The sequence below is a fragment of the Ambystoma mexicanum genome, chromosome 2p, assembly GCF_040938575.1.
Source record: "Ambystoma mexicanum isolate Mex_15411 chromosome 2p, UKY_AmexF1_1, whole genome shotgun sequence".
Lineage (NCBI taxonomy): Eukaryota > Metazoa > Chordata > Amphibia > Caudata > Ambystomatidae > Ambystoma > Ambystoma mexicanum.
The window spans coordinates 1073251321-1073274516 of record NC_090923.1 but is presented as its reverse complement, the minus strand read 5'-3'; the positions used below and the strand labels follow the sequence as shown (position 1 = coordinate 1073274516).

General features: G+C 46.9%; 2 protein-coding genes across 6 annotated transcripts in view; one reads left to right on the top strand and one right to left on the bottom strand.

Moving 5' to 3' along the window:
• Window positions 1-488: 488 nt before the first annotated feature.
• On the bottom strand, window positions 489-12719 carry LOC138567124 (SCAN domain-containing protein 3-like). 4 transcript variants are annotated; one of them, XR_011302103.1, is made up of 5 exons: window positions 12678-12719; window positions 7480-7575; window positions 7057-7137; window positions 2300-2494; window positions 489-1838 (listed from the first exon to the last, which is right to left on the bottom strand). XR_011302103.1 is itself a non-coding variant. In XM_069645015.1 (5 exons), the coding sequence occupies exons 1-4, from the start codon at window positions 12090-12092 to the stop codon at window positions 6204-6206; spliced, it is 480 nt and encodes a 159-aa protein (XP_069501116.1). In that variant the 5' UTR covers window positions 12093-12671; the 3' UTR covers window positions 489-1838; window positions 2300-6203. The 4 variants fall into 4 exon arrangements, 2 of the variants coding, with proteins under 2 accessions (XP_069501116.1, XP_069501117.1); XR_011302104.1 differs by lacking the exon at window positions 12678-12719 and adding an exon at window positions 12652-12676; XM_069645015.1 differs by lacking the exon at window positions 12678-12719 and adding an exon at window positions 12062-12671 and having other exon boundaries at window positions 2300-6475.
• A 29-nt stretch (window positions 12720-12748) lies between these two features.
• The window catches only part of FIBP (FGF1 intracellular binding protein), a 227821-nt gene continuing 217373 nt past the window's right edge, over window positions 12749-23196 (top strand). Inside the window, exon 1 of one of the 2 annotated variants that reach the window (XM_069645013.1) lies at window positions 12749-12891. The gene's annotated coding sequence lies outside the window, so the exon portion shown is untranslated. Of the gene's footprint in view, window positions 12892-12998; window positions 13026-23196 lie in introns of those variants that run through there. The other variant, XM_069645014.1, reaches the window with a different exon arrangement.

The following is a 23196-nucleotide window of genomic DNA, read 5'->3' as shown; positions in this document are numbered from 1 at the left end:
ATAACATTTTTGCTATGAAATATCTACTGATACACCAATAGTGTCAGAGTAATTATGTTGTCTTGGGTTTGCTATCCTCAAGTAGAACTCTTATGCCGATATACTTTAGTATTCATCCAACTGCCAAATAACAAATTCATCCAAAATAGTTTCTCCAAATATCTTGTTCTTCTCAAATACAACTCGTGTGCCGATAGGATTAAATGTCCCCTCCAAAAGATAAATGATAGTAAATCCAAAAGCCGTTTATCCAGAATGGACAAATGATAGTAAATCCAAAAGGCGTTCATCCAGAATGCCAAAAATGTGTCCAAAGGCCTGTTTATCCAAATGCCAACACGTGTTTCGCATAGCCCCCAAATTTAATAGAAGCTAGGGAGCTTCTTCATGGCTATTACAAAATCTTGTATCTACTCTAAGTGTTATTGTGGTCTTATAGCTAGATACAGAGATGCTTTAGGATAACAAAGAGAAAGCAAACAGTACAATAGTGGGCATATTCGATTTATTTTTGTAGATGATCGAATTGAAGATGTCAACGATAATAAAGCTCTAAATACAGACAAAGTTGTGCGATTAGATTGAAACAAGATCAGCACAAGTAGTGCAAATCAACGTTTGGTAAGTGAGGAGGAATTTAATTGTGCATTAAACTTTGCCTGCACGATATAATAATAGTCGAAATGCGCCTATGGTATGCTCAGAGTTTAGCATTAAATGTATTCACAGAATTACATATTGTTACATTTTGACGGTTATTGAATATATAAAAAAAATGTAGAATTAATATTGCATAAGGGTGAACAACATCACAAAATAAGGATATATTTGGAATGCAATGTATTGTAACGGAGCATCACAATGTAAACCTCATGCTGGAAACTAACAGGGTAGCCGTTTGGGACAGAACCTGGATTTGAGGAGCAAATCAGGAGTATGCAAGCCCATCTGATAGGGGAAAGTGGGACTACAGGGAGGCAATCGGGGCATGTTATATGTTACTAATGTGACTCATTAAGTCCTCATCACGCATGGCTTAATGTAAACGTGCATTGCTTTCTATGATGTAAATATGTGGCAATTCATTGTCAGCTTATGTGTTCTGTGTTAATGAGCACTGGAGGTAGGCAGGGGACAGGCAGCAGGAGTGGCAGTAACAGTTGCTGGTACTGCTAACTAGAACGAGAAGTCAACAGGCGCTCAAATCAAGGGAGTGCAGAGGTGGAGTTCATGAAGACCAGTGTAAGACACTTCCCCCCCCACCCCCCCCGCCCCATTGGCTGCATCGTGGTGACCTGTTTTGTCAATATCAGGGACCCGTGCAAAACTAAGGTGGGAGGGTCATACTCCCTTCGGTTTACGTGGTTGGGGAGGGGTTGCGGATACCCCTTCAGGTACGACAATAGTCCATTATTTTGTAGTTATTGTGCAGCTAAATCTTTGGAAACTGCAACATTACATCTGCCGATTTACTGCTGTGTCTTTCAATTGTCCACATGAGGCGGGTTGTGAGGCAGGAATGTAGGAGGAATGGACTAGCCATCCCTGCCAAAGCCTTTGTGACCATAACTGTGAAGAGCCATTACTAAGTTTGTGAATAGTCGGTTTCCACCCATCAGCTTTTACAATATAATAATTTGTTTTCTTTTGTTTTTTTCACTGCATCTTCTTCTTGTAGTTCACGCAACATTTAAGTTTTCCAGCGCTTCCCAGATTCCACCAGTAGCTGCTTTTCCTCCTCTGCCTTTCTTTTTAAAGCCTGAATTAGCCCTCTGCATCACAATAGGCTTGAATTCTTTCATCAGATGTTTTCTGTGTCTTAATGCACTGTTTCTTGGCTGCGAGTATATGAAAAAGGCAAGTTAAAACTTCCAAATGTGACCATCAATAGACTTTTTGATTAAGCTGTACACTGGGGTAAGTGGCTCTCCTTAAGCGCAAACCCATCCGTCCCCTTGGTTTAATTTATGCACTCCTTGGCACTTTCCCTCCCTCCCTCCCTCCCCTTGCAGCTGCCCACAATTCGATCTAGCTGCACACATACTCTGACCCGCTTTGAGATCATACCAATGCTAAATGGCGCTCTACAAATGGCCAATAACATAAGAAAAATCATGTAGACCATCTATACTTTAGAGAGTTACTCTTGATGATATAGAGATGCTGTAAAAGAGTGGTGGGCATTGTGTAGCACTCTCGGTATGTGTGAAAAAAGGGTATGCCTCCACGTAGGGAAGTCAGATGTACCCTCGTCCCCCAAATAACAGATGGACAACAACAAAAAAAATACATCGCTTACCTGCTGACTGGAAAAGCTTTGAAATACTTTTCTTCACATATTTCTCTTCTACTTTCATCAAGATCTTCTATCAACCATTTACAAGTAACTTCACCTGGAATTGCCAAAGGCTCACATTCCCCATCCTTGCAAATCCACAGAAGTGTCGGAATCAAAGAAAAGCACACTAAAGAGTGCTATGATTTGAATTATTGCCTAAAATAGGAAGAAAAATTCAAATAAAGAAAAAAAAGAAAACATGTTTATTTAGTATGCTCCCAAGTTTTGGTGAAACTGGTCTGTACCCAAAACTATTAATTTATAGTGGGCTTGCTTGGATGTTCCTGCCTGAAGTGTCCTTGTGAGTGACGCATCTCTTGGTGTTTTGTAACTTGCTCCTCACTTTCACCCATTGTGGCTTCAACATGTTCCATCTGTTCGCTAATAAAATTAGAGGTGGGTGTTCTGGAGAGGCAATACGTTAACAGCAGAGCTCTTGTACCTACAATGCTGTAGAGTCATTATGTGTGTGTCCTTTAAAGACAAGCACCCGTTTCACTTTCTTAAATGTAAATATCATCCTCTGTATGCTCAACAGCTAGGGTGCCTTAAGATAGTGGTCTTCAAACTGGAGGGAGGGGGGCCCGAAGGATAACGGGTGGAGGAGATTCACAAAGCTCTTTAAAACAGGATTATGGTGACTGTTAACAGAAAATATAAGCATTTGTGGCTTGTTGGTGGGGGTCAGGGTGATGGGGAGGGCCCAGAAACTACATTTCTACTCAAGGGGGATAATGGGGGAGGCTCAGCATAAAAAGGTTTGAGGACCACTGCCTTAAGGGAATAAAGTGACCTTCCACGTTCAAATAGCAAAGCAATTAACAGCACTCTGTTCGCGCCTAGGTCGCTCCCGCGCCAATCCTGTTACACAAGGCTGCTGAAAAATCCAGAAAAGCAAGAAAATAGCACCAATCTCCACAACATCGAACGAGAATTAACTGGTCTCACCATTAGAGACAAAAAATAAAAAGCAAAATAAAACAAATAAAAAGAAAATAAAAAACACACCATCAAAAAAAGCATTTACCCCAGATCATCATACACAACGATAAAAAAAAATATTTTCAAATTAATGACATAGTGATCACAACTAGCCGTGGCAAACATTCAATAAATAAGTTATAATGTTTACAGGCAACCTATCATCAATTAACTGCTGCGGTAAAATGGTTGGAAAAAACTAACTGCATTGAAGGGGCAATAAAAACCCTACGGGAACCTAATCAACCTATACAGAGAATGGGACATTAGTATAACTAGAACATGCAGTAATCTGTTTGAATCCCTGAAACCTACATTTGTATTTGAATTTATTAAACCATTTAGCCATTTTCCCAAAGTGTTGACTATAAACTAAACGTAGATGGAGGAGAGCACGAGTCATGGAGGGAATTGGAACACTGTCCCCCACACCCAAAGGGCGGCACAACTTTGTCCTACTGTGCACTGGGGTAAACACACTCTCTATATGTTCTTTAAAATGAATGGGAGTAAAAGCAATACAACAGCTCTGCCTCACAGGTATAGCATCCATAAGTTCCAGCAGTGTACTAATATACAAGATATTCAAAAGCATTACAATACCGAAATTACAGTCTTTGAATGCCGGACCATTCACTTTTTATGGGGGCAGCTTTACAGAAACTCTTTAGGGGTACCTTGACCTTGAGAACAGAGTACCTGTCTTGTACACTTTTCACATTACACAAATCTCAAATTGATGCATATACTGTAAACAATCTTCCCCAGCTTGAACAAGGTGGGAAAGGGGAGCCAGGTGGGAGGCGAGGGGTCAAAGCTCTCCTCTAATGAAAATCTCTCAGTTGCGGCACAATTATTGGATGCCACTCAGAGTGGTGGTGTGTTTTTACTTTTTCTTTAGTTGGCTGGTGTTCAATGACAAGTGAAAGCAATGATCAGGCTGCAAGCAATGTTAAGAGAAATAAATAGATGGGGGCATCTGACCACTGTTGATTAGAGAAGTCGGGGAGGGTCTAAGTGCTCTTCAAAACTAGCAATCAAAATATATGTTAACATATAATGGTGCCAGCAAGACCACAATTCGGTTTTTCCATTTTTTTTTAAATGTTTTAAACTTATAACCAGTGGTCTTCAAACTTTTTTGTCTCTGAGCCCCCGCGAAGAGAAATGTACCTGGCTTGGCCACCCTATACACCTGGACTCCAAAATGTTTATCGGTTGCGAACGGTTATTGCGTGCTGGCGTAGAATAGTGCCCCAAATGGAGGTGTGGGTGCCAAACACTAAATTATTTCAAAATCATTGCTTGCAATAACTCAAATCAGATTAGAGGACAAATATTTGTAAACACACCATTCTTTGATACAATACAGAGGTCTTGACTAAAGTAGTGTTGGATATTTATTTCCCACAAAAGAAAAGCCAATATTGCTGTCCTACAGCGATGTTTGAAATGCAACTGATGTGACAATTTGTTTCTCAAGTACAACAACTTTGAGATGACTATCAATGCAGTCACTTGCAAGTTAGACAGTAGCATATTGGAGAACTAGTGTGATGGATGGGGTCTGTGTTTCAGCAGACAGCCTGTCACTATTTCACCTCCATCGTTGACCGATATTTAGTCTTTAGGGCTGCAAGTGCTGAGAATTCAATCTTGCAAAAGGTACAAGGTGCTGAAAGGTACATTGACTGCACATTTCGATAAAGTCGGAAACTCTGCAGGCACATTTTGCCAAAATCCACCCAAAGAATGTTTTTAATTGGCTCTCCAGTAGGCGGTCACTTTGAAGCTCCATTAGTTCCTTCTGCAGGTGAATTGGGAGGTGGGACCCAAAGTCTGCTAGGAAAGGCCCAACCACCCAGTCATTGACGTTACAATTGTCCTCTGGAAAGTACTTTCAGACTGGTTCTGAGATGGTTTCCTATTAGTTCAGTAACACATGAAAGATCATATTCTCGGGAGCATATGCTTATAATGGAAACACATCGGTAATGCCAACAACAACTCTCCTCCAAATCTCCAGCTTCTTCTGGAATGAAGATTTGTTTGCGTTCAAAGCAAATAATGTTTCTGTGCCTGGCAGGGAGAGGGTTATAACATTTTGCTTTTCAAAGATGTCGCCATGGTAAGCTAACAGTACAAGCCAGCATGAATCACAGAGGCTCTTCTTTTGTTTGGTCTAAACCCAGGAGAAAGTGTCTCACTTTGTTCCCGAGTTCATAAATGAGATTTAAAACGATGGCCATCTGACCTCCGTGTGAAACAACAAAGCCTCATGTTCATTTCCAATCTCTGCACATAATGTGGCAGACAGGCTCGTGTGGGGTGCATCTCAATAAAATGTACAATCTTTACAAGAGAGGTCAGCACCTCTAAGTTAATTCCCCATTTTGCAGACAGCCAATGCTTCCTGGTGTATCATGCAGTGTGTCCACAATATATGTGAAGCTACTGCCAACACTTTTGCTTTTAACCCAGCTCTAGCACCACACATTGAAGGAGCACCTTCCGTGCAAATACCAACACACGCCTCCCACGTTAGGCAGTGGGAACTTAGGAAGTAGTCAACAATGTCAAAGAGTTCAGATGCAGTTGCTCTGCCCTGAATTGGTTTACAAAATAAGAAACCCTTCAATATTTCTTTTCCCTGGCAGTACCTCACATAACCAATCAAATGTGCTTCTTATGAAATGTCAGTGGCCTCATCCAACTGTAGGGCAAACTGTTTGACGCACAATATCAATTCTGTACTGATATCAGAGAACAGGTCAGTGATGCGGCAGAAAATTGTGGTGTCAGACATAGGAATACTTTTGCATTTCTCTGCTGCACCATCCCCAAGCATTACCCAGTTGACAATGAGAAATGTTGGCAGAATCACTTACTCAGCATCTGTAAAAGGCTTTTTGTTTTTGCCCAGATAGTACGCAATGTGGTAAGAAGCTTCCAAAGCATTGGCAGGTACTGGGACATTTTTAACAGTGTCTTTTTGCTTTTTTATGTCTTGCAGCTGTCGTACAAAGAAATACCTGGTCTTTTTTGCTAAATGAGCATGTTTTGTTTCCAAATGCTGCCTTAATTTTGTTGGCTTCAATCGGTCATTTGCTAATGTAACCACAGACTGCAGCTTAACTTCTCCAGCAACTGCGATCCCTGTGAACCCAAAGTTCAAATAAGAGTCATCATATTTCTGTGTTTTTGCATTTCTTTTGTCTGTTTCCACCTCTCCTCCTGCTTTTTCATTTGAGAGTCCTACCATCTTTGGGTACTAGGAAACTGCAAACCCATGCCACGTTAGTTTTTAAAAACCATTTCAAGGTTTCCAAAGAAATTTTAAAAAATGAACCATGTGAAAAGGTTGGGTGGGCGGGGGAGGCGGGGGATAGACACCCATGCAACAATGGGCCAGAAATACTGGGTGGAAAAAAAAGTCCCCAAAAGATGTAAACAATGGCAGTCACCACATGCAAAGATTCAAAGAGAACCATGTGAAAAGCTTGTGGGGTGGGGGCGGTATGGCCCCTCGCAAAAATGGGTCAGATACTGGTTGGATTAAAAGAAAAAAAGTCTCAGATCGTGAAGTCCCAGCTTGAATTATTTTTTTTTTTTAAGTGTGGTCCTGGGCTAGTCCACAGATTGGCGGCGAAAACCACACCTGGATGCACATTGCACAGGGCTGATATAAACCAGCACTTCTATTCAACCAATGGTACATAGGGAAAATAAATCCTTACGTGACTGGGCCAAGTGCTTCACTGGATTTTTCTTGCTGGGACATAGGTGGTTGGGTTGATACACTGACGCTTGGAGCGATGCTGCAATGAAAACGAACATTTAGTCAAGGATACATGGGTCTAGCTGAGACTTCAAAATTAAGATTAGATGATTAGGGGCTAAACCTAGCTCTTGGGCGTTAGGCATCAGCTAGTAAGCAGGACTCCATGCTGGCAAACCAGGAGAGAGTACACAGTGCACTGTAAATGCAACTCCTACATGAGACGTGAACTTTCAGTACCCTCCCCAAACTGGACATGAGAAAGGAACATCCTCAAAAATATGTTTGAAATCCCCGATTGTGACTCCTAACAATACCTTTAAAATTGTCCCACCTTCGCCCACAGCAAAATACAGTTGTTTTTAAAAAAAGCCTTCCTTACCTTCGGCAAGTGCTACAACAGATGTCAGGATTGATGGTGCCACTGGTGCTGCAGACTTTGCTGTCCTGGATGGGATGATAGAGCCAATTTGTGTTCCTACAATTGAAAAAGTACAATAAAAAAAAAATTATAGACCTTACCAATAATTGCGCACTGCACTATGCCAGTCAGCGCACATCCTCCACCGCACACAAAAGGCGCCCAGGGTGCAGAGTCCTACCAGGAAATCTCCAAGGTTCCCTATAGGCTAACCCACCCCAGCTGGCAGGGAGAACAGAGAGCAGTCAGAGCACATACATGAAAACATGGCTCATACTCCGTCACAGAGACAAACAATGATAGAGGGTGTTCTATTTTGCCTTTTCTATTCCCTGCCTAAAATAGTTGAGAGGTCCAGCCTGCTGGCATTCCAATCATTCCTCTACATATCTAACATAGAATCTGACAACGTAGTGCTTAACCCACTAAGAAAATTTTCAGAAACAGAGTAATAAGGCATTTAGCTTTTACTGCAGTTCGGTGACAGCATTGAAGTAGCAGCAGTCTCTGCCAGAGCTGCCATTGATATTGATATTTTATTTCTATCGCGCTCATACACAAGTGTTTCAGAGCGCGACAAGGCAAGGGAAGGGGAACAGAAGAGAAACAAAAACAACAATCTTACTAGGCCCAGTGACATTGAGAACACGTAAGTGCATGGTGGAGGGGGAAAGGGGGAAGTGCATGGAAGGGGGGAACAAAAGGAGAGTGCGGAGCAAGGGGGAAAAAAACAAATAATAATAAATACATTAATAAATAAAAAGGCAACAAACAGAGGGAGTGCAGCCAGCAAGTGGCAGTGCTGGGTTTAAGGCAGCAGGCTGGGTAGGTCTGATAAGTGCAGGAAGAACAAAACAAAGGGGTGGGGACTGTATGGGTACAGAGATACAGACCCCAGTGCAAGGGGTGGCCCGGAGGCAGTGCGTGCGGGTGGCAAGAGGAGCAGGTACCTGGGCCCAGAGGAAAGAGGGTGGCCAGGTGCATGGAGGGAGAGCGGCCAGGTGCATGCCGAGGGAGAGTAGAATCAGCAGGGGAGAGGAGGGGCAAAGGCAGAAGCAAAGAGGAAGGTCTTGAGGTGCTTCCGGAACCGGAGATGGTTCTCCTCAAGTTTTAGAGTGGCAGGGAGGCTGTTCCAGAGGCGGGGCCCAGCCGAAGACAGAGATCTAACCCCAGCTTGTTTCTTTGAGAAACGACTGGCCCTGAGGGAGTTAGAGGTAGAGGAGCGGAGCACTCGAGATGGGAGGTATTTGCGGAGGGATAGCTGAAGGTATGTTGGACCCAGGCCCCAGAAAGCCTTGTGGTCTATGCAGAGGGTTTTGAATTTAATCCTTGCATCCACTGGGAGCCAATGGAGAGATTTCAGAGCTGGAGAGATACGATCCCAGGGCTTGAGGCCAAGGACAAGTCTTGCAGTCCTGTTCTGGATTAGTTGCAAAGGGCGGAGAGTAGAGGTAGGTAGATTAAGAAAGAGGCTGTTGCAATAGTCCAACTTAGAACCAGAGCTTGGGAGACAGTGAGCTTCTGGGGGAATGAGAGGAAAGGAAGTGTACCTCTGAGGAGGTGCAGTAGGAAGTTTGACTTTTGTGATACATCAGCGATGTGGGCAGAGAAGGAGAGCGTGGAATCAAAAGGTGACACCAAGGTTCTTGGCCTCGCAGGTGGGGATAGGATGGCCAAGGGAGGCCGGCCAGAGTGAGGGGAAAGGAAGGTGATGGTGTGCCGATGAGGAGGATCTCAGTCTTGCTGGCATTCAGACAAAGATCGTTGGCGGCACACCAATCTTGAATGGCAGTTAGGCAATCATTGATGAGGTGGAGGAGGTGGCCGAGGGCATCCTGAAAATGAGTGTCATCCGCGTAGCACTGGAAGTTTGAGCAGAAAACGGCAATACAGCGGACGAGAGTTGCTAGGTATCGGTTGAAAAGCCACGGCGAGGTTAGACCCCTGGGGAACACCACAGGTGGAGAGGAAGATAGATGATAGGAAGGACCCAAGTTGGCCCTGGGAGGGTCGATCAGAGAGGAAAGAGGTCAGCCAGGCCAGAGCCTGATCAGTGATGCCCAGGTTATCACTGAGACGGTTGAGCAGGATGGTATGGTTGACCGTGTCGAAGCCAGAGGAGAGATCGAGTAGGATGAGGACAGAGGGAATGCTAGAGTCAAGGTTGGAAAGCAGATGTTCACGGATGTTCAGGAGAGTAGTTTCCGTGCCATGCCAGACAAGAGGGCCCCTGGCTTCTCTGCAGTATATGGTGCTCTACGGAGGCCAAGGTCTGCCACCCACAGCAGGAAGATATCAATGAATTCCACTTTAAATCACTTATATGGCAGTGGTGCACCCAAAGTACTGTTGGTAATGCAAGGATTTTTAGTACATCGAGGGATGCATAAACTCGCTCTTTAGTAGATGGCTACTGGGGTAGCTCGCCAGGTTGATAGACCATTGTTGAGATGTTTTATATGCAAAACTTCTTAATTGAATTACTTTTTGCAATGATTTATAAAACAAAAAGTGCTATAAAATGTGTTTGGCCAGGGGATCAAAAGTTGGCACCCATGAACCCACAGTTTAATTTCCTAAAAAAACTGCTGTCAGCACAACAGAAGCATTTATTTGTGATTAACCAGCTCGACAAACATAAAATCTTTATAACTATAACCTGTGATTAAACACAAAACAAGGGGCACGCACATTACAGAGTGCAAAATGCACATTGTTAACATTTCAAAAACAATGTGCCCAGCATGTAGAATGCCTGCTTTCAACAGTGATGTTCATGGCCCATTGATTCCCGTGGTGTCCCTTTCAGGACAGAAGAAAACAAACGGGATAAGCAAACAGAGCCAGGAAATGTGTGAGTGCCGGCAGGGGAAAGGACCACAGCTAAGATTAAGTCAATAAGCCTGCAGCTTCCCTCGGCAAAGCTGGGAGCTTGGTAAAGCCTGGTGAGGACTGAGGCAGGCCGGGTCCCGGCCAGAACCAGCCATGGACCAAAGGGGTGATGAGGCCGAGGGGCAGCCAAAGAAGGGGGGCGGGTGATGTATAATATCCGGCTCCCTGAGAAGCAGCATCCCTTACCGGGCAAGAAGACGCTGGCAGGAAGCAACAACACAGCCTGGACGCGCAAAGTTCTAGTCTTCTTCTTGCTGATAGATTTTATCCATCAGCAGTGATTATCGGATACTGAGGCTTCTGCATCATTACACCATCTTCTCAGGTTGAGTATGTAGCCGTGGGTTAGGATTCTTCATGGTCTGTGTGGACTTGTCGCAGTAGGGCTGGTTTCACAGTGTCTTCGCCATGATGGGCCATTGGTAGCGGTCTAAAGGGTTTGCAGTGATGGCAGCGAGTCTTCAGGTTCTGATCCAGTCCTTGGCATAAATTCTTGCTCAGCTTTGCTAGATATTCGTCCAACATCTCGATGTCCAGTTCTCTGTGAAGGTCAGCTATCCTTGAGAAGAGTGGAGCCCCAGACACTATCTGCAGGGCCTTTCTCTGGACTATCTGAAGACTCTTTTGGGGTCGCTCATGGGAGGTTATCCATGCTGGGAAGGCGTATGTCAGGGTAGGTCCGATGATCGCCCTGTAGACGTTGATCTTTGTCCAGAGGGGCATGCACTTGGTCTTCAGGAGTGGGTACAGAGCTGCCGTATTGCCGGTTGCCTTCTGGTGAGCGTTCTTGATATGTATGGCTTCTCCAGTTGAGTTTGCTGTCCAGGGTCACACCGAGGTAGCGGTTGCTGCTCTCCCACTTGATGGTCTCTCCGTTGAGGGTGATGTGTGGGTGCTCCTTGAACTTTCTGGTGAACAGTGTAGCAGTTGTCTTGCTGGTGTTCGTCTTGTGCAGCAGTCCCTTGTGCCAGACTTGGTCGAATGCTTTGGCGCCATCCAAGAGGACAATTCCCGTGGACTTGTTGACGTTGAATCCGTGGCTGATGGGTGTCCACCACTCTCAGCAGCTGATGGGTCGTTGCACGCCCCTTTCGAAATCCAAACTGTTCCTTGTTAGTAGATTTCTTTCGGAGGCAAAGTCACACTGGCGGGTGAAGAAGACCTTCTCCAGGAGCTTCGATAATCCAGAGAGCAGGCTGATGGGGCTGTAGTTCACCCCCATCACATCGCACTGACTGAGCATGTGCATGGGGGCCAGTGGCTCGCCAATCGCCATGCACAGTAAGTGCAGCAAAATAATTTTTTTATCGCCATCCTGGATCGCGTGCCACCCACAGATTGAAGACCCATGCTAACGTATGGCTAGTTTTAAGGCGAAATACTCAATTGTTGTTATCTTGCTGCCAAGACTATGTAGGAGACTGCATTTTCACTGTATACATGAACATGCGTATCTAGTCAGTGAGAAAACACAGGGAAATGAAGAAACTCTATCCTATACATACAGACAGCAGAAGAAATGCAAGGGGGGTGTCAAGAAAGACATCTTGTAATACAGACTCTTGCCGGTACAGCTCAATCCAGTGCCTGGCAGCACTGAGCGGTAAAGTTAGGTATATCGCTCTACAATGTTCAGATCACAACCCCTCACCTCGTAAAGGCAGTAAAGTTAGAGAAATCATGGCAAGGGAACTTTACGCCATACCGCTCCCGCCACCCTGACATTGCGGCCGCTGCTCTTCATCCAGAGCCCTGTGCGCTGCACTCGTCCCCCGTTCTGGCGGCGGCATATATATCGCTACAGGAGAACTCAGCAGTCCCGGAGACATCCAAGCCTGCGTGAGCCTGTGCCGCAGTGCAGAAAAAAAGCAAGCATGCGCCTTTGGTAAATATGGGATCAACATGGGGCTTCATTTCCAAATGGGTTAGTTCATTGCTGTTCAAACAGTCCAGATAAGGGTGAAGAAAGATGGCATATAGACTGTAGAGCTTTGTAGAAAGCCTGTGTTGTAAGCCCGTGACTACAGCAAAAAGTCACTGCAATTTGGAGGTGGAAAACGTGCAAGTGCACTTGCGCAAACAATAAATCCGACTTGCTGGCTGTTATAAAAGACCCATATACATAACACTGGCAGCCGAATTTGCAAAAAACATCTGCACTGGAAGTGAGCAATAAATAAAATATGTTGGGACCGAGAGCCTTATAAATACACAATAAATGGCTTCCCGTAGACAACATACAATCTTTCTGCTTCTATGATTCTCACCCTAAGCACCTAGACTTCCTGGATTCGTCACGACGCCTTAACGGCGTTTCAGAAATACGTGGAACGTCAGTACGCCTTAAAGGCATTTGAACAAGTATCGGCAAACTTTTAACCAAACAAAATGCTAACGGGTCTCATAGCGACTTTACATGTGTGTTTCAATTGATAATGAAAGCAACATAGTGCCCCCCTTTCCGTTTCTAGGCAGCATCAGGTGAGTGCGCGCGATCCAGCGCTTATCGGAATTGTATATGCATTCTTTTAGCATCCATTAACTTAAATTGTTCTCACCCCTTTGTTACATTGACAAGAGAAGCCCTTTTGCAACCTCTGGAAATGCACGTTCAAGTAAGAGGCTACAGCTGAAGCTGTAATTCGCTGTATTGTACTTATCACATGTTGAAATTAAAAATTGTAAGTACCTGACTTTCTAAACATCTGGTTTTGAAATTGCACAGGGCAGCCTGTTGTTGGTATCGTAGACACAGTAGCTGCTCCGAAGCTCCTTTACGGTACAATGTAGGAACTGGAATGCTCGCAGACGCAGTAACTGCTGTGGGGCTACTACACAGACCGTTGTCTGGTGTAAGTGACCATATATATATATATATATATATATATATATAATCTGGCTAGCTAATGTTTGCAGTCTTGTACTGTCTCCAGTTTCAGTGCCTACTCTGAAAGTAATGACCACCCAGGGCTAATGGCTGTAGATCCCTGGTACTTTCTCTGGCCCTTCTGTGGATAATAACTGCAGGCACAGTATCTGTTCTAGGTCTAATGGCTGCAGACACAGAAACAACACCCCGATGAATAGCAGCTGACACTATCCAACGCTAATGGTAAAGGCCCATCCATCCTCTGGCTGGAGAAAATGAGTGCAGACACAATACCTGCTTTGGAGCTAATGACTTCAGATACAGTATGTACCTTCTCATTAGCGACCATGGTGGAAATATTTGGAGGGGGAACCCACAAGGGCCGGTGTTGGGGTGGAGTTTGGAGGAGCAGTGGAGTTCCAAGGAGGCGGAGTTCAGAGGGGGAGGGAGGGCTGCCAGTTGAACGCCGATCAAAGTAAATGTTCAAAATAATAGATTAAAAATGGCACAATTTATTTAATTGCTTGAAAACTACACAAACCACAGTAAGCATACTTTTCAAGCCATCACAGCATTTACCATCCGTTTCAGAATGTATTCTGACATCCCAAACTGCAAATACCAGAATTCATTTGGGAAAGGCCCACAAAGGGGGCTTTGTGATCATTGCGTTTTCCAAATGGATTCTGCTTTGTGTGCACAGTGCGCTTTCTGCTCCTTCACAGGGTCTTTGGCCTTCGGCGAACCTGGGGGTCCGCCTCAATGATCTAATCTACACGCTCGCACAGAGCAGATTAGATCACTGAGGCGAGCCCCCAGGTTCGCTGAGGCTCTGCCTTGGCTCCTGCTGTGACATTGGTTGGGGGCAGAGCCAGAAGAGCGCCCATGGCGCCAATGTGGTTTGTGCGGCTTCGCCCCCCCCCCCCCCTCTATACCGTAGCTCGACAAGAACTTTGTCTTGGGTTTTCATTTTATTTTTATATATCTATATTAAACTACGTTGAGTGCTTTTGATGGGCTATTTGGGGCTGAGGCTGGCAGGATCTCGAGATTCGGCTACACATCTGATGCCGGATCTCAGATCCGGTAAGAGCCAGCCCATTGGCCAGCGCTGGCTACATCTGACAATACCTGCCGTGGGCAAATAATTACAGACACAGTACGGAATATGGGATACCTGCTCTGCAAGAATAATGGCATGCACAGTATGTACTCTGGGGCTAACGATTCAAGTCACAGTATCTGCTCTTGAGCGAATGGTTTTTAAAACAATACCTGCTTATGAGGAAATCTGGGGTTAATGACTGCAGAAACAGTAAAAAAACCATGCACCCTTCCTTCTCGTGTGTCCTTTCCCATTCCTAATTCCCCTCTGACAACTCGAACCACACTCTCTGAAATGAACGTACAGCGTAAAGAAGTGATCAGTAGCGATAAACCATTGTGCCACGATTTTCAAAACGTGTGTGTTTGGTGCAACTGATGGGATGTTCATTCACTTCACTTGCGCCAAAAAGGTGGTGAACCGTGGACAAGGGACATTTAAATATGTGCATTATAGTTGTGCACAGTAATGCTCTGATTACTTACTGGTCATCTTCATTACTCCTAGTCCTACTCCACGTCACAATACTTACCTCATGCGGCCCCTGCCTCCGACACAGGACCTTCTTCTATTTCTTTAAATCCCTATAACTCCTCCCCCATATCCTCGTCACTCAGTTTCATATTACCAAGCCGGAGCATGGGACCTTCCCCGCAGGGAGGGTGAGGAGGGTCGTCAGTACTGTGACGAGGAAGAGTAGGGCTAGGAGTAATGAAGATTACCGGTAAGTAATCAGAGCATTACCTCCACGTCCACTCTTTCTCGCCCCAGTACTTACCTCATGATGTATACCAAAGCAGCAACGGGGAAAAGGTCCCAATGAGACACAGAGCCAAAAACAGTGCAGCAAAATACACCCACAATAACTCTTAATTCACATCCCCACAGACAAAACTCCAACCACGAAGGAACCAACCCCCCGAGTGGGAGAAACTCAACCCATAGCGGTTGATGAAAAATGCTTAGACCAGCCAAGGCGGCAGCCATACAAATCTTTTGCAGAGAAAACCCTCCTTCCACCGGCCCAGGAAGCCGCCAAACCCCTGGCAGACCGCCCCTTATCTTGCCCAGGCACAGGCAGGCCAGAAGCCACATAGGCCCTGGAGATCACAACCCGGAACCACCGGAAAATGGAAACCACAGATGCGTTATGCCCAGCCCCAGCCGGACCACAAGCAATTAGAAGACTACCAGATTGGTGAAAAAAAGCAAACCTAGCCAAATACTCCAACACGTCCCGCCGGACATAATGTAAAGCCAAGCCACCTCCTCAGGCATTCTCGGATCATGAAAGAAGTCGGGGAGAACCAGATGCCGAGAGGTGTGAAAACCGATATACAACTTAAGGGAGGAACTTCGGACCACACCTCAGCACCACCGACTCTGGCAGCACCCTCAGGAAAGGAGGGTGACATAAGAGCTCCAATCGCCCCAAGCCTACGGGCAGAAGTGAGGGCAATAAGAAAAGCAGATTTCAGTGTAAGATGTTTGATATCAATCTGCGAAAAGGGCTCAAAAGGAGGCCCTTGAAGGATCGTAATACAAGAGGGAGATCACAAGGGGGAAACCCTTTATCAGCACAAGGACGGGAAGAAGAAAAACCCTGGAGCAACTTCCCAACCAACACCTCCCCATCCAAGTGACCATCAGAGTCCCCCAAAAGGAATTTCATGCAGACCCACAGAGAGCGAAACCTGGAAAAAAACTGCCAGGCCCCTGTTAAAACCCCTCCTGGAAGAATCGAAGGATCGCAGAGAGGCCAGAACACAGGGGCGGGATCCCAGACGCCCATACCAGTCTCGGAAATGGCCTCAATGCCTGCTGAACACCTTCAGAGTGGAGGGTCTAAGAGCATCCATTATGGACTCAACTACAGGATCTGAGAACCCCGGAGATATCAACCTAGACTGGGCAATAGCCACACTGCCCATTTCATCCGGTGGACTTCCAACCTCAGATCCCCTTGCAGAGGACACAGCCACTTCAGAACCAGCCAAGGTTCCTAGGACCGAAGCTCCAACAGAGAGGGGAGCCAACTCCGGCGGGACCAGAACTGAGCTAATAACCACACAGTCCCCCTGGACACTGATGCGCCAAACCACCTGGGGCAGAAGGGGAATAGGCAGAAAGGAAAACCCCAAGGCCACTGTACAGAGAGGGCGGCCATCCCCCAATCCCCTCGGCCTGAAACCGAGAGCAGAAAAGGGGAACTTCTGCTGAGGGCGGGGATGCAAACAGGTCTAGAACCGGGGAGCCTAATCTGACACAGGTCACCGCAAAGACCTGGGCCAACAGGACCAGTTCCGCAGAGGAGTAAAAACCGGCGTCTGAGAAGATCTGCTTGAACATTGTCCACCCCTCTGATATGTGAGACCACCAGAGACACCAGATGAGATTCCGCCCAGGTGCCTATCAGTGCTGCCAGAGCATTCAAGGAGCGGCTGGAACCCCTTCTGCAGTTGACATATGCCAAGGCCGTCGTATTGTCCGATCGGACCAAAACCGCCGACCGTCCAGCAACTCCTCGAAGTACACCAGAGCTTGGACAATGGCACAATTCTTGCCAATTGGATGATCGCCGGCTCTCCCCAGATCTCACAACCTTTGAGCTGAGAGGACCCCCAATGTAGACCCCATTCTGCTGGCGTTGGTAGTAAGAGAGGCCACAGGAGGAAGGACCATGCACACCTCAGCCTGTAGACCTGAAACCCCCCGCCATCATAGCAGGGAGACTTGCAGCGCTGGGGACACTGAAAACAAAACTACGAAAGCCGAGATGTCGGGAGCCAGTGGGAGAGAGTATAAGACACCAGGGGACGTAACTGAAGACGGGCTGAAGGAACTGGAAAACACGCAAGACGCCATGTGCCCCGTAACTTCAGCAACAGGCGAGCCGAGACATACTGCCTTCTGAGAACCCAGAACAGCCAGCAAGTGCCTCCCCTGCACAACATTCAGAGTACGTTCCGCAAAGCCCCTTCGTTGAAGCGTTCCGTCCGGACAAGCAGTGCAGGGCCTTGAGACTCATAAGCAGGTGACACATCCTAGAAGGCATAGGGACCAGGAACACCCGCAAGTAGAAAACTTGACCCTGAACAGGGAGAGGAACGGGCAAGACGGTAACCCACAACCACCATTCGGAGAGAACGGATCCCATGGCTAACTACTTGGACCGTGAGTTGGGTACCAACATCCTAACCATGCAAACCTGGACAGGAGGAGACGGGAACGACAACTGATACCCCCCTCCGGAAGGAGCCCATTAGCCAGGAAGCCAAACCCCACCGGTCCCATACACCTCCGAGAAGATAGAGACGAGGAGCCAGGGAAAAACCACCAGTCACTGCACTCGCACCAGAGGAAAATCACAGGACGTTGAAGCAGGCCTGCGCCACAATATAACAGCATGCTTATCAGCCCACAAAAGATCCAACCTATCAAAAGGAAGATACAGGACAGCCCAGAAGTCAAGCAGACCATGGCCCCCTCAGCCGACAGAGGAGCAACCAGGCTGGCGTCAAAAAGGGCAGAGTACTCCCACAAAGCGGGGCAAAGCAATTCATCCCGGATAGCAGACATCAAAGGCAACCCCCTACCTGGGCTATGCCTATACTGGAAAACCCACTGAAGTGACATCCCCCTCCACGGCACCAGGGGCTCTGAGAACCCCTCTAAGCACAGACATGTGCCACCATGTGCCCTATCACTTCCCACAAGTCTGAGAGGAGGCGTGAAAGCAACACGTTGGCACTGGAGTACCTAGGCCCTAAAAGAAGAGACACTGGGAACCATCTGCATGGCGTTACTTCCATGATGCATTTTCCATAATTCCATGCCGGACAAGGGAAAAGAAAATCAACTCCTTTGACCTTCCCTCGCGCAGTTCAGAGGAAGTGGACAGGACAAGGAGTCTGCGTCCATAGCTAGCACAGACCCAAACACACCACAAACTCGCCACATGACTGAGAGGTGGCTTGACCCCTGTATCCAGTAGCTGGTAGCTCCATGCTCTAAATGGTTCCACTACGTCAGTCTAGGAAGGATGAAGGGGCGAGTCAGCACTGCTGAGACTCGAACCAGAAGTGTAGACTATGCCAGGCCGGTACCCTTCCGGCCGCTTGCAGACGTGTCCAAATCTGCGCCGTTTTCACAGGCAGCACGCAAAGAATGCAGCCAACATCCGGTGCATCCTGGGCTGTGTGTGTCTGAGGAGCGGGTGGTATGTGACATGCCTGTGACAGTACAGAGCCCCTGCATTTTCAAAGACTCTCTGCCACTGTCAGCCCACGACAAGAAGCAGAGAGGCCTCACAACAAAAAGGGAAGGCTAGCCCATACTGCCAAGTGCTTGCCATCGTTTCCAATAAAGATGTGTACACAGAGCACGAGGAAACGGCCTGTCGGAGGAGTCAAGATAGCCATACCAGCAAGAGAGGGTAAAACGTCAAGCACAGTCCTCCCCTCTCCTTACCTTCCCCCAGATAATGCAGCTAACATCCGGTGCATCCTGGACCGTGTGTGTCTGAGGAGCGGGTGGTATGTGCCATGCCTGCGACAGAACAGAGCCCCCGCACTTTCAAGTACTCTCTGTCACAGTCACCCCATGACAAGAAGCAGAGAGGCCTCACAACAAAAGGGAAGGCTAGCCCATACTGCCAAGTGCTTGCCATCATTTCCAATAAAGATGTGTACACAGAGCACGAGGAAACGGCCTGTCGAATCAAGATGCCCAAAAACGGGAGGAGAGGGGAAAAACATCAAGCCCAATCCTCCCCTCTCCTTACCTTTCCCGCGCCGTGCAGGACCCGGGACACAATGCTCACGCTGCGGTCCGGAGCCCAGCAAAGAACCAAGCGAGGCAATCCGGCTCAACTGTGACCCAAGCCCCGCAGGGTACCCAGGAGCAGCGCTGCACCTGAGGGAGCCGAGGGCCCTGCCACAAAGCCCCCCCTAGGGGGCCAGCAATCGGTTCTCCCCGGTGCCCCGCACCAGGAAGAAAAAGTCCAACCTGCCAGAGGCAGGAAAAATTATACTGAGTGACGTGGATGTGGGGGAGGAGTTATAGGGATTTAAATAAATAGAAGAAGGTCCTGTGTCGGAGTCAGGAGCCTCATGAGGTAAGTGCTGGGACGAGGAAGAGTGGACGTGGAGGTAATGTGCTTTTTTCCCACCAAATGCACAACTGCGCAAGACAGAGGGTGGAAAGGGGGTTCTGGGCATTTTCAAGTAAATCTCGATTTTCAAAAGAGGTGTACTTTTCAAAGCACAGGGGGAAAAACATTTCCCTGTGGCCATTTGAAACTAGTGCAGAGGGCTATAAAATGTATGGGAAGGTCACTATGAATGAGTGAATGCTGTGTGCTGGGCCAGGGAGCTGATTTTGGCTGGTGATGGCAGCACAGTAATAATGCACTTGTACTTTTTAAAAATTTTATTTGCATTTCCAACAGTAACAACACAAGTAACCAGCCTCCCCATCCTTTCTCGCCCCCCGCCCTCTACCCACCCTGCTCATTCTCAACACATGCCTGTCCCACTCCGCCCGCGTCCATAAACTCTGTAGATGGCTCCCGATCTCAAGTTTCTGTGAGTGGCCAGCTCTCTTGCCAGCTGGTGTGCAGGCCCTTGCACCGTTTGAAAAACCCCACCCCTCCCCATATTCGTCGCCTCCCCATGAAACTTCAGCCATATCTCCTCCCAGCTTCCTGTAAAGGTTCCCTCCCCAAGTGGAGCGAGTACTCATAACAGCCCCAGCAATTTTATTTTTCTCGGCACCATCCGGCCCACAAGTCCCGCTGTCGGTGATGCAGGACAATGTTCCAGTCCAAGAGAAAGCTTTGGTGATCCCCTTGAACCGAATAGGTCACCCACTGCAGTGCCATGAAGTTTCAGATTTTATAATTGTATTCATTATAGCACCTTAAAGAGGTCTTGCCTAACTCTAAAGCGCTTGGGGGTTTGGGAGGACCCTGGATCCTTCCCAACATTCCAGCCTTTCATTACTTCTACAGTAACAAACTCATCCCCACCCGACATATCTACAACCCCAAAAGTATCAGTTTCAGTTTTGCTGTTTATTGTATGGCAATGTGCATTAGAACCCCCAATTGATACCATCATCTTTGCACTACTATGTACTATATTGAAACAATGTCGCATACCCAGTTGCCACGTGCAGAAGAGAACCAAGAAGAACACGATAACGGCCACCAGTATTTTTACTGCTGCCGCCAGCCATGACGGGACCCAATCAAAGGCAAGCGATAGCCAATGCATGTTCTGAACTCCACCTTCTTTCTTCATTTGAACACCTAGATTGTGCACCGCCTCAATGATGTCGGATAGTGACCCATTCTCAGCATCCTACGGGGGTATAAAAGTGCAGCAGCTGCTTCCCAACTTTTTACACACTGCCCCGTCTATGGCTGTTAACAGATCCAGCATATAGCTGTTTTGCATCGTCATGCGTCTCAACGCACAGAGCTCTACTTTGATGGCGTAGAACCCATTCTGTGTATCATTGGTGAGCTGGACTAGCTCCCATCAGACTATTTGAACCCACTTGGCTTTAGCAGATGCTTGTACCCCAGGAGCCAAAAAAGATGAAAATAACGTCTCTGCTGAGCTAAAAAGTCAATACTCGTCAGGTATTCCTCTGAGCAGTGCGGAAGCATCTTTTGAGATATAGTTTGATCTCTTCTTTCTATTCAGCTGTTGAAATCGTTCTTTTTCTGGCAGCATCCGAAATTCTTGTGTGATCTGCAAGTCGCTCTATGCTTCTTAAGGTGCTGGAGTGGCTGTTGGCACCTTTATGGGCAGTTCTCTTCCCTTCAGGTGTTGTTCTGGGATTAGTAGTAGTACTGAGTGTAGGGTTGCCAGTGAACCCTTGCCCCTCCAGGATGATGGGAGGTGCAAGTAGGCTTGTCGGCCACAAACTCAGTAGTAATTCATCACCGCTGCTGTACTTTTCGTCATATCAGGGATCCCAAGAGTGTGGTTGCACTGTGTGTTTGGGCCAACAGGAACTTTTCCTTCATTGTTAAAAACAAAGTTCATAGTCCATGTCTCTATGTATTCACACTGGCTTCTCCATTGTCGCAATCCATGTCAGCCTTGTGTGATGTATTGGGACCATATTTGTGCACATAGACTCTACTTGGGCTATTATTTATTTGCTGTATTCGATCAGTCCATCTGCCGGGCACGTCACTGTGGTACCCTGCCATTTGTTGTTGACATGTGAGTGACCTTGCAAGGAAAAATATGGTGCTTGTAGACACTTGCTGTATTTCATGCTGCCACTGCATAGCGCTGGGTCTAGATCGATGCTCCTCAACTGCACGCTGTGTTGCTGGAATGTGTCCTTTATCCTACATAGGGCAAGATGTACCAGGCATTGTGCCTCTATAATTGGGACTAGACGTGGATATAAAACCTTAATAGCCCCTGACGAATGCAGGATGAGTGATCACATGTAACAGCTTTCATTCATCACATGCCTTCCCACAGTACGCATTTCGGAGTACCAGCTATTGGAATACTCTGAATTCTGAATGTCAGAAATGGCGTCAAAGCCCAAGCCCTTATATAAATCTTACGTCATTCGTACTTCCGTTTTATTCGTCTAAGAAAATCTGTGGCGGTGGCTGGCAGAAAGTGAGACATGGGGCCTCATTACGAGTCCGGCGGTAACCACAGTGGTAAAACCGCCTGGTTACCGCCGGACTCGTATAACCATTCTGCCTCCGTGACTCCCGGAAATACCAGGGCATTACGACCCTGGTGTCCTGGGAATCCCGGAGGCAGAATGGTGTAAATCCCCATTCCCATTGAGTCCAATAGGACTCAATGGGAATGGGGAAGTGGAAACACCGGCACCATCTCGTGATGGTGCTGGTGTTTGCACGTCTGCCTGCAGGTGGGAGGTGTTCAACCCGCCAGGTCAGACCTGGCTGGAAGATCACCTCCCGCCTGCAGGGGTCTGGATCGGGCGGTCTGGACTGCCCGACCTGTAATGAGGCCCATGGTTTGATTCTTATTTATCATAGACATATTCATGCTAGCATTATTTTCCTTTATATGTAACTGTCCACCCCCCCTTCATATGGCTACCCCATATAACAGGCATACCTTCATACGCTCTGACAACGACGACCAATGTCACACAAAACAATATAATTATTGGTCTATCAAGAAAGCATAATGCAGAATTCCTAGAATGAATTACTTTCAGTTTGTCATTATCACTACATAGCAGAGAGGTTTGAACACGTCAGTCAGGCATCCTTGCTTATCGCTGGACAGGGAAAAAAAAAGGTTATGGAGGGAGAGAGAAAGAGGGAGAGAAAGAGAGAGAGAGGGAGGAAGAGATAGTGACCCTTTTCCTGCTAGGGCCGACTGGGTTCCAGACCTTCAAAAATGAATACATTGATCCTTTTTTCCTTTTTTATCTTTTTTCAATCAGGGTTTTGCCACTGCACACCACCCTAGCATGGATCTTTTACTAAACGTCTTCCTCATCAGTTATGTCCTTGATCCGTCAATCGACCATTACAGACTCTCGATTCCTCGATGAGAGTGACAAGTTCCACTGCCTGAGCTGAATAGTGCATAGGTAATCTTTTCATGATCAGAAATTCATGCTCACCCCCTTTAGCGCGCACCACTGCCGCCCCTGTGTGCCACCGTCTCGTCTCCTGGTGAATTGTTGATGACCCATCAACATATAGTATATCTCCTTCTATCAATGCACTGTCCCTAGATTTAGATTTACCCTCCTCTTCACCCTCGTATATAGCACAGTCATGCGTTTT

Coding starts and splice junctions, on each gene's coding strand:
- LOC138567124 (XM_069645015.1), bottom strand. CDS start 12,092: ATGATTTCTCTAACTTTACTGCCTTTACGAG. Junction 7,576..12,061: donor AACTTTACTGCCTTTACGAG/GTGAGGGGTTGT, acceptor TTTCAATTGTAG/GAACACAAATTGGCTCTATC. Junction 6,476..7,056: donor GAAGCACTTGGCCCAGTCAC/GTAAGGATTTAT, acceptor TTGGGTTCACAG/GGATCGCAGTTGCTGGAGAA.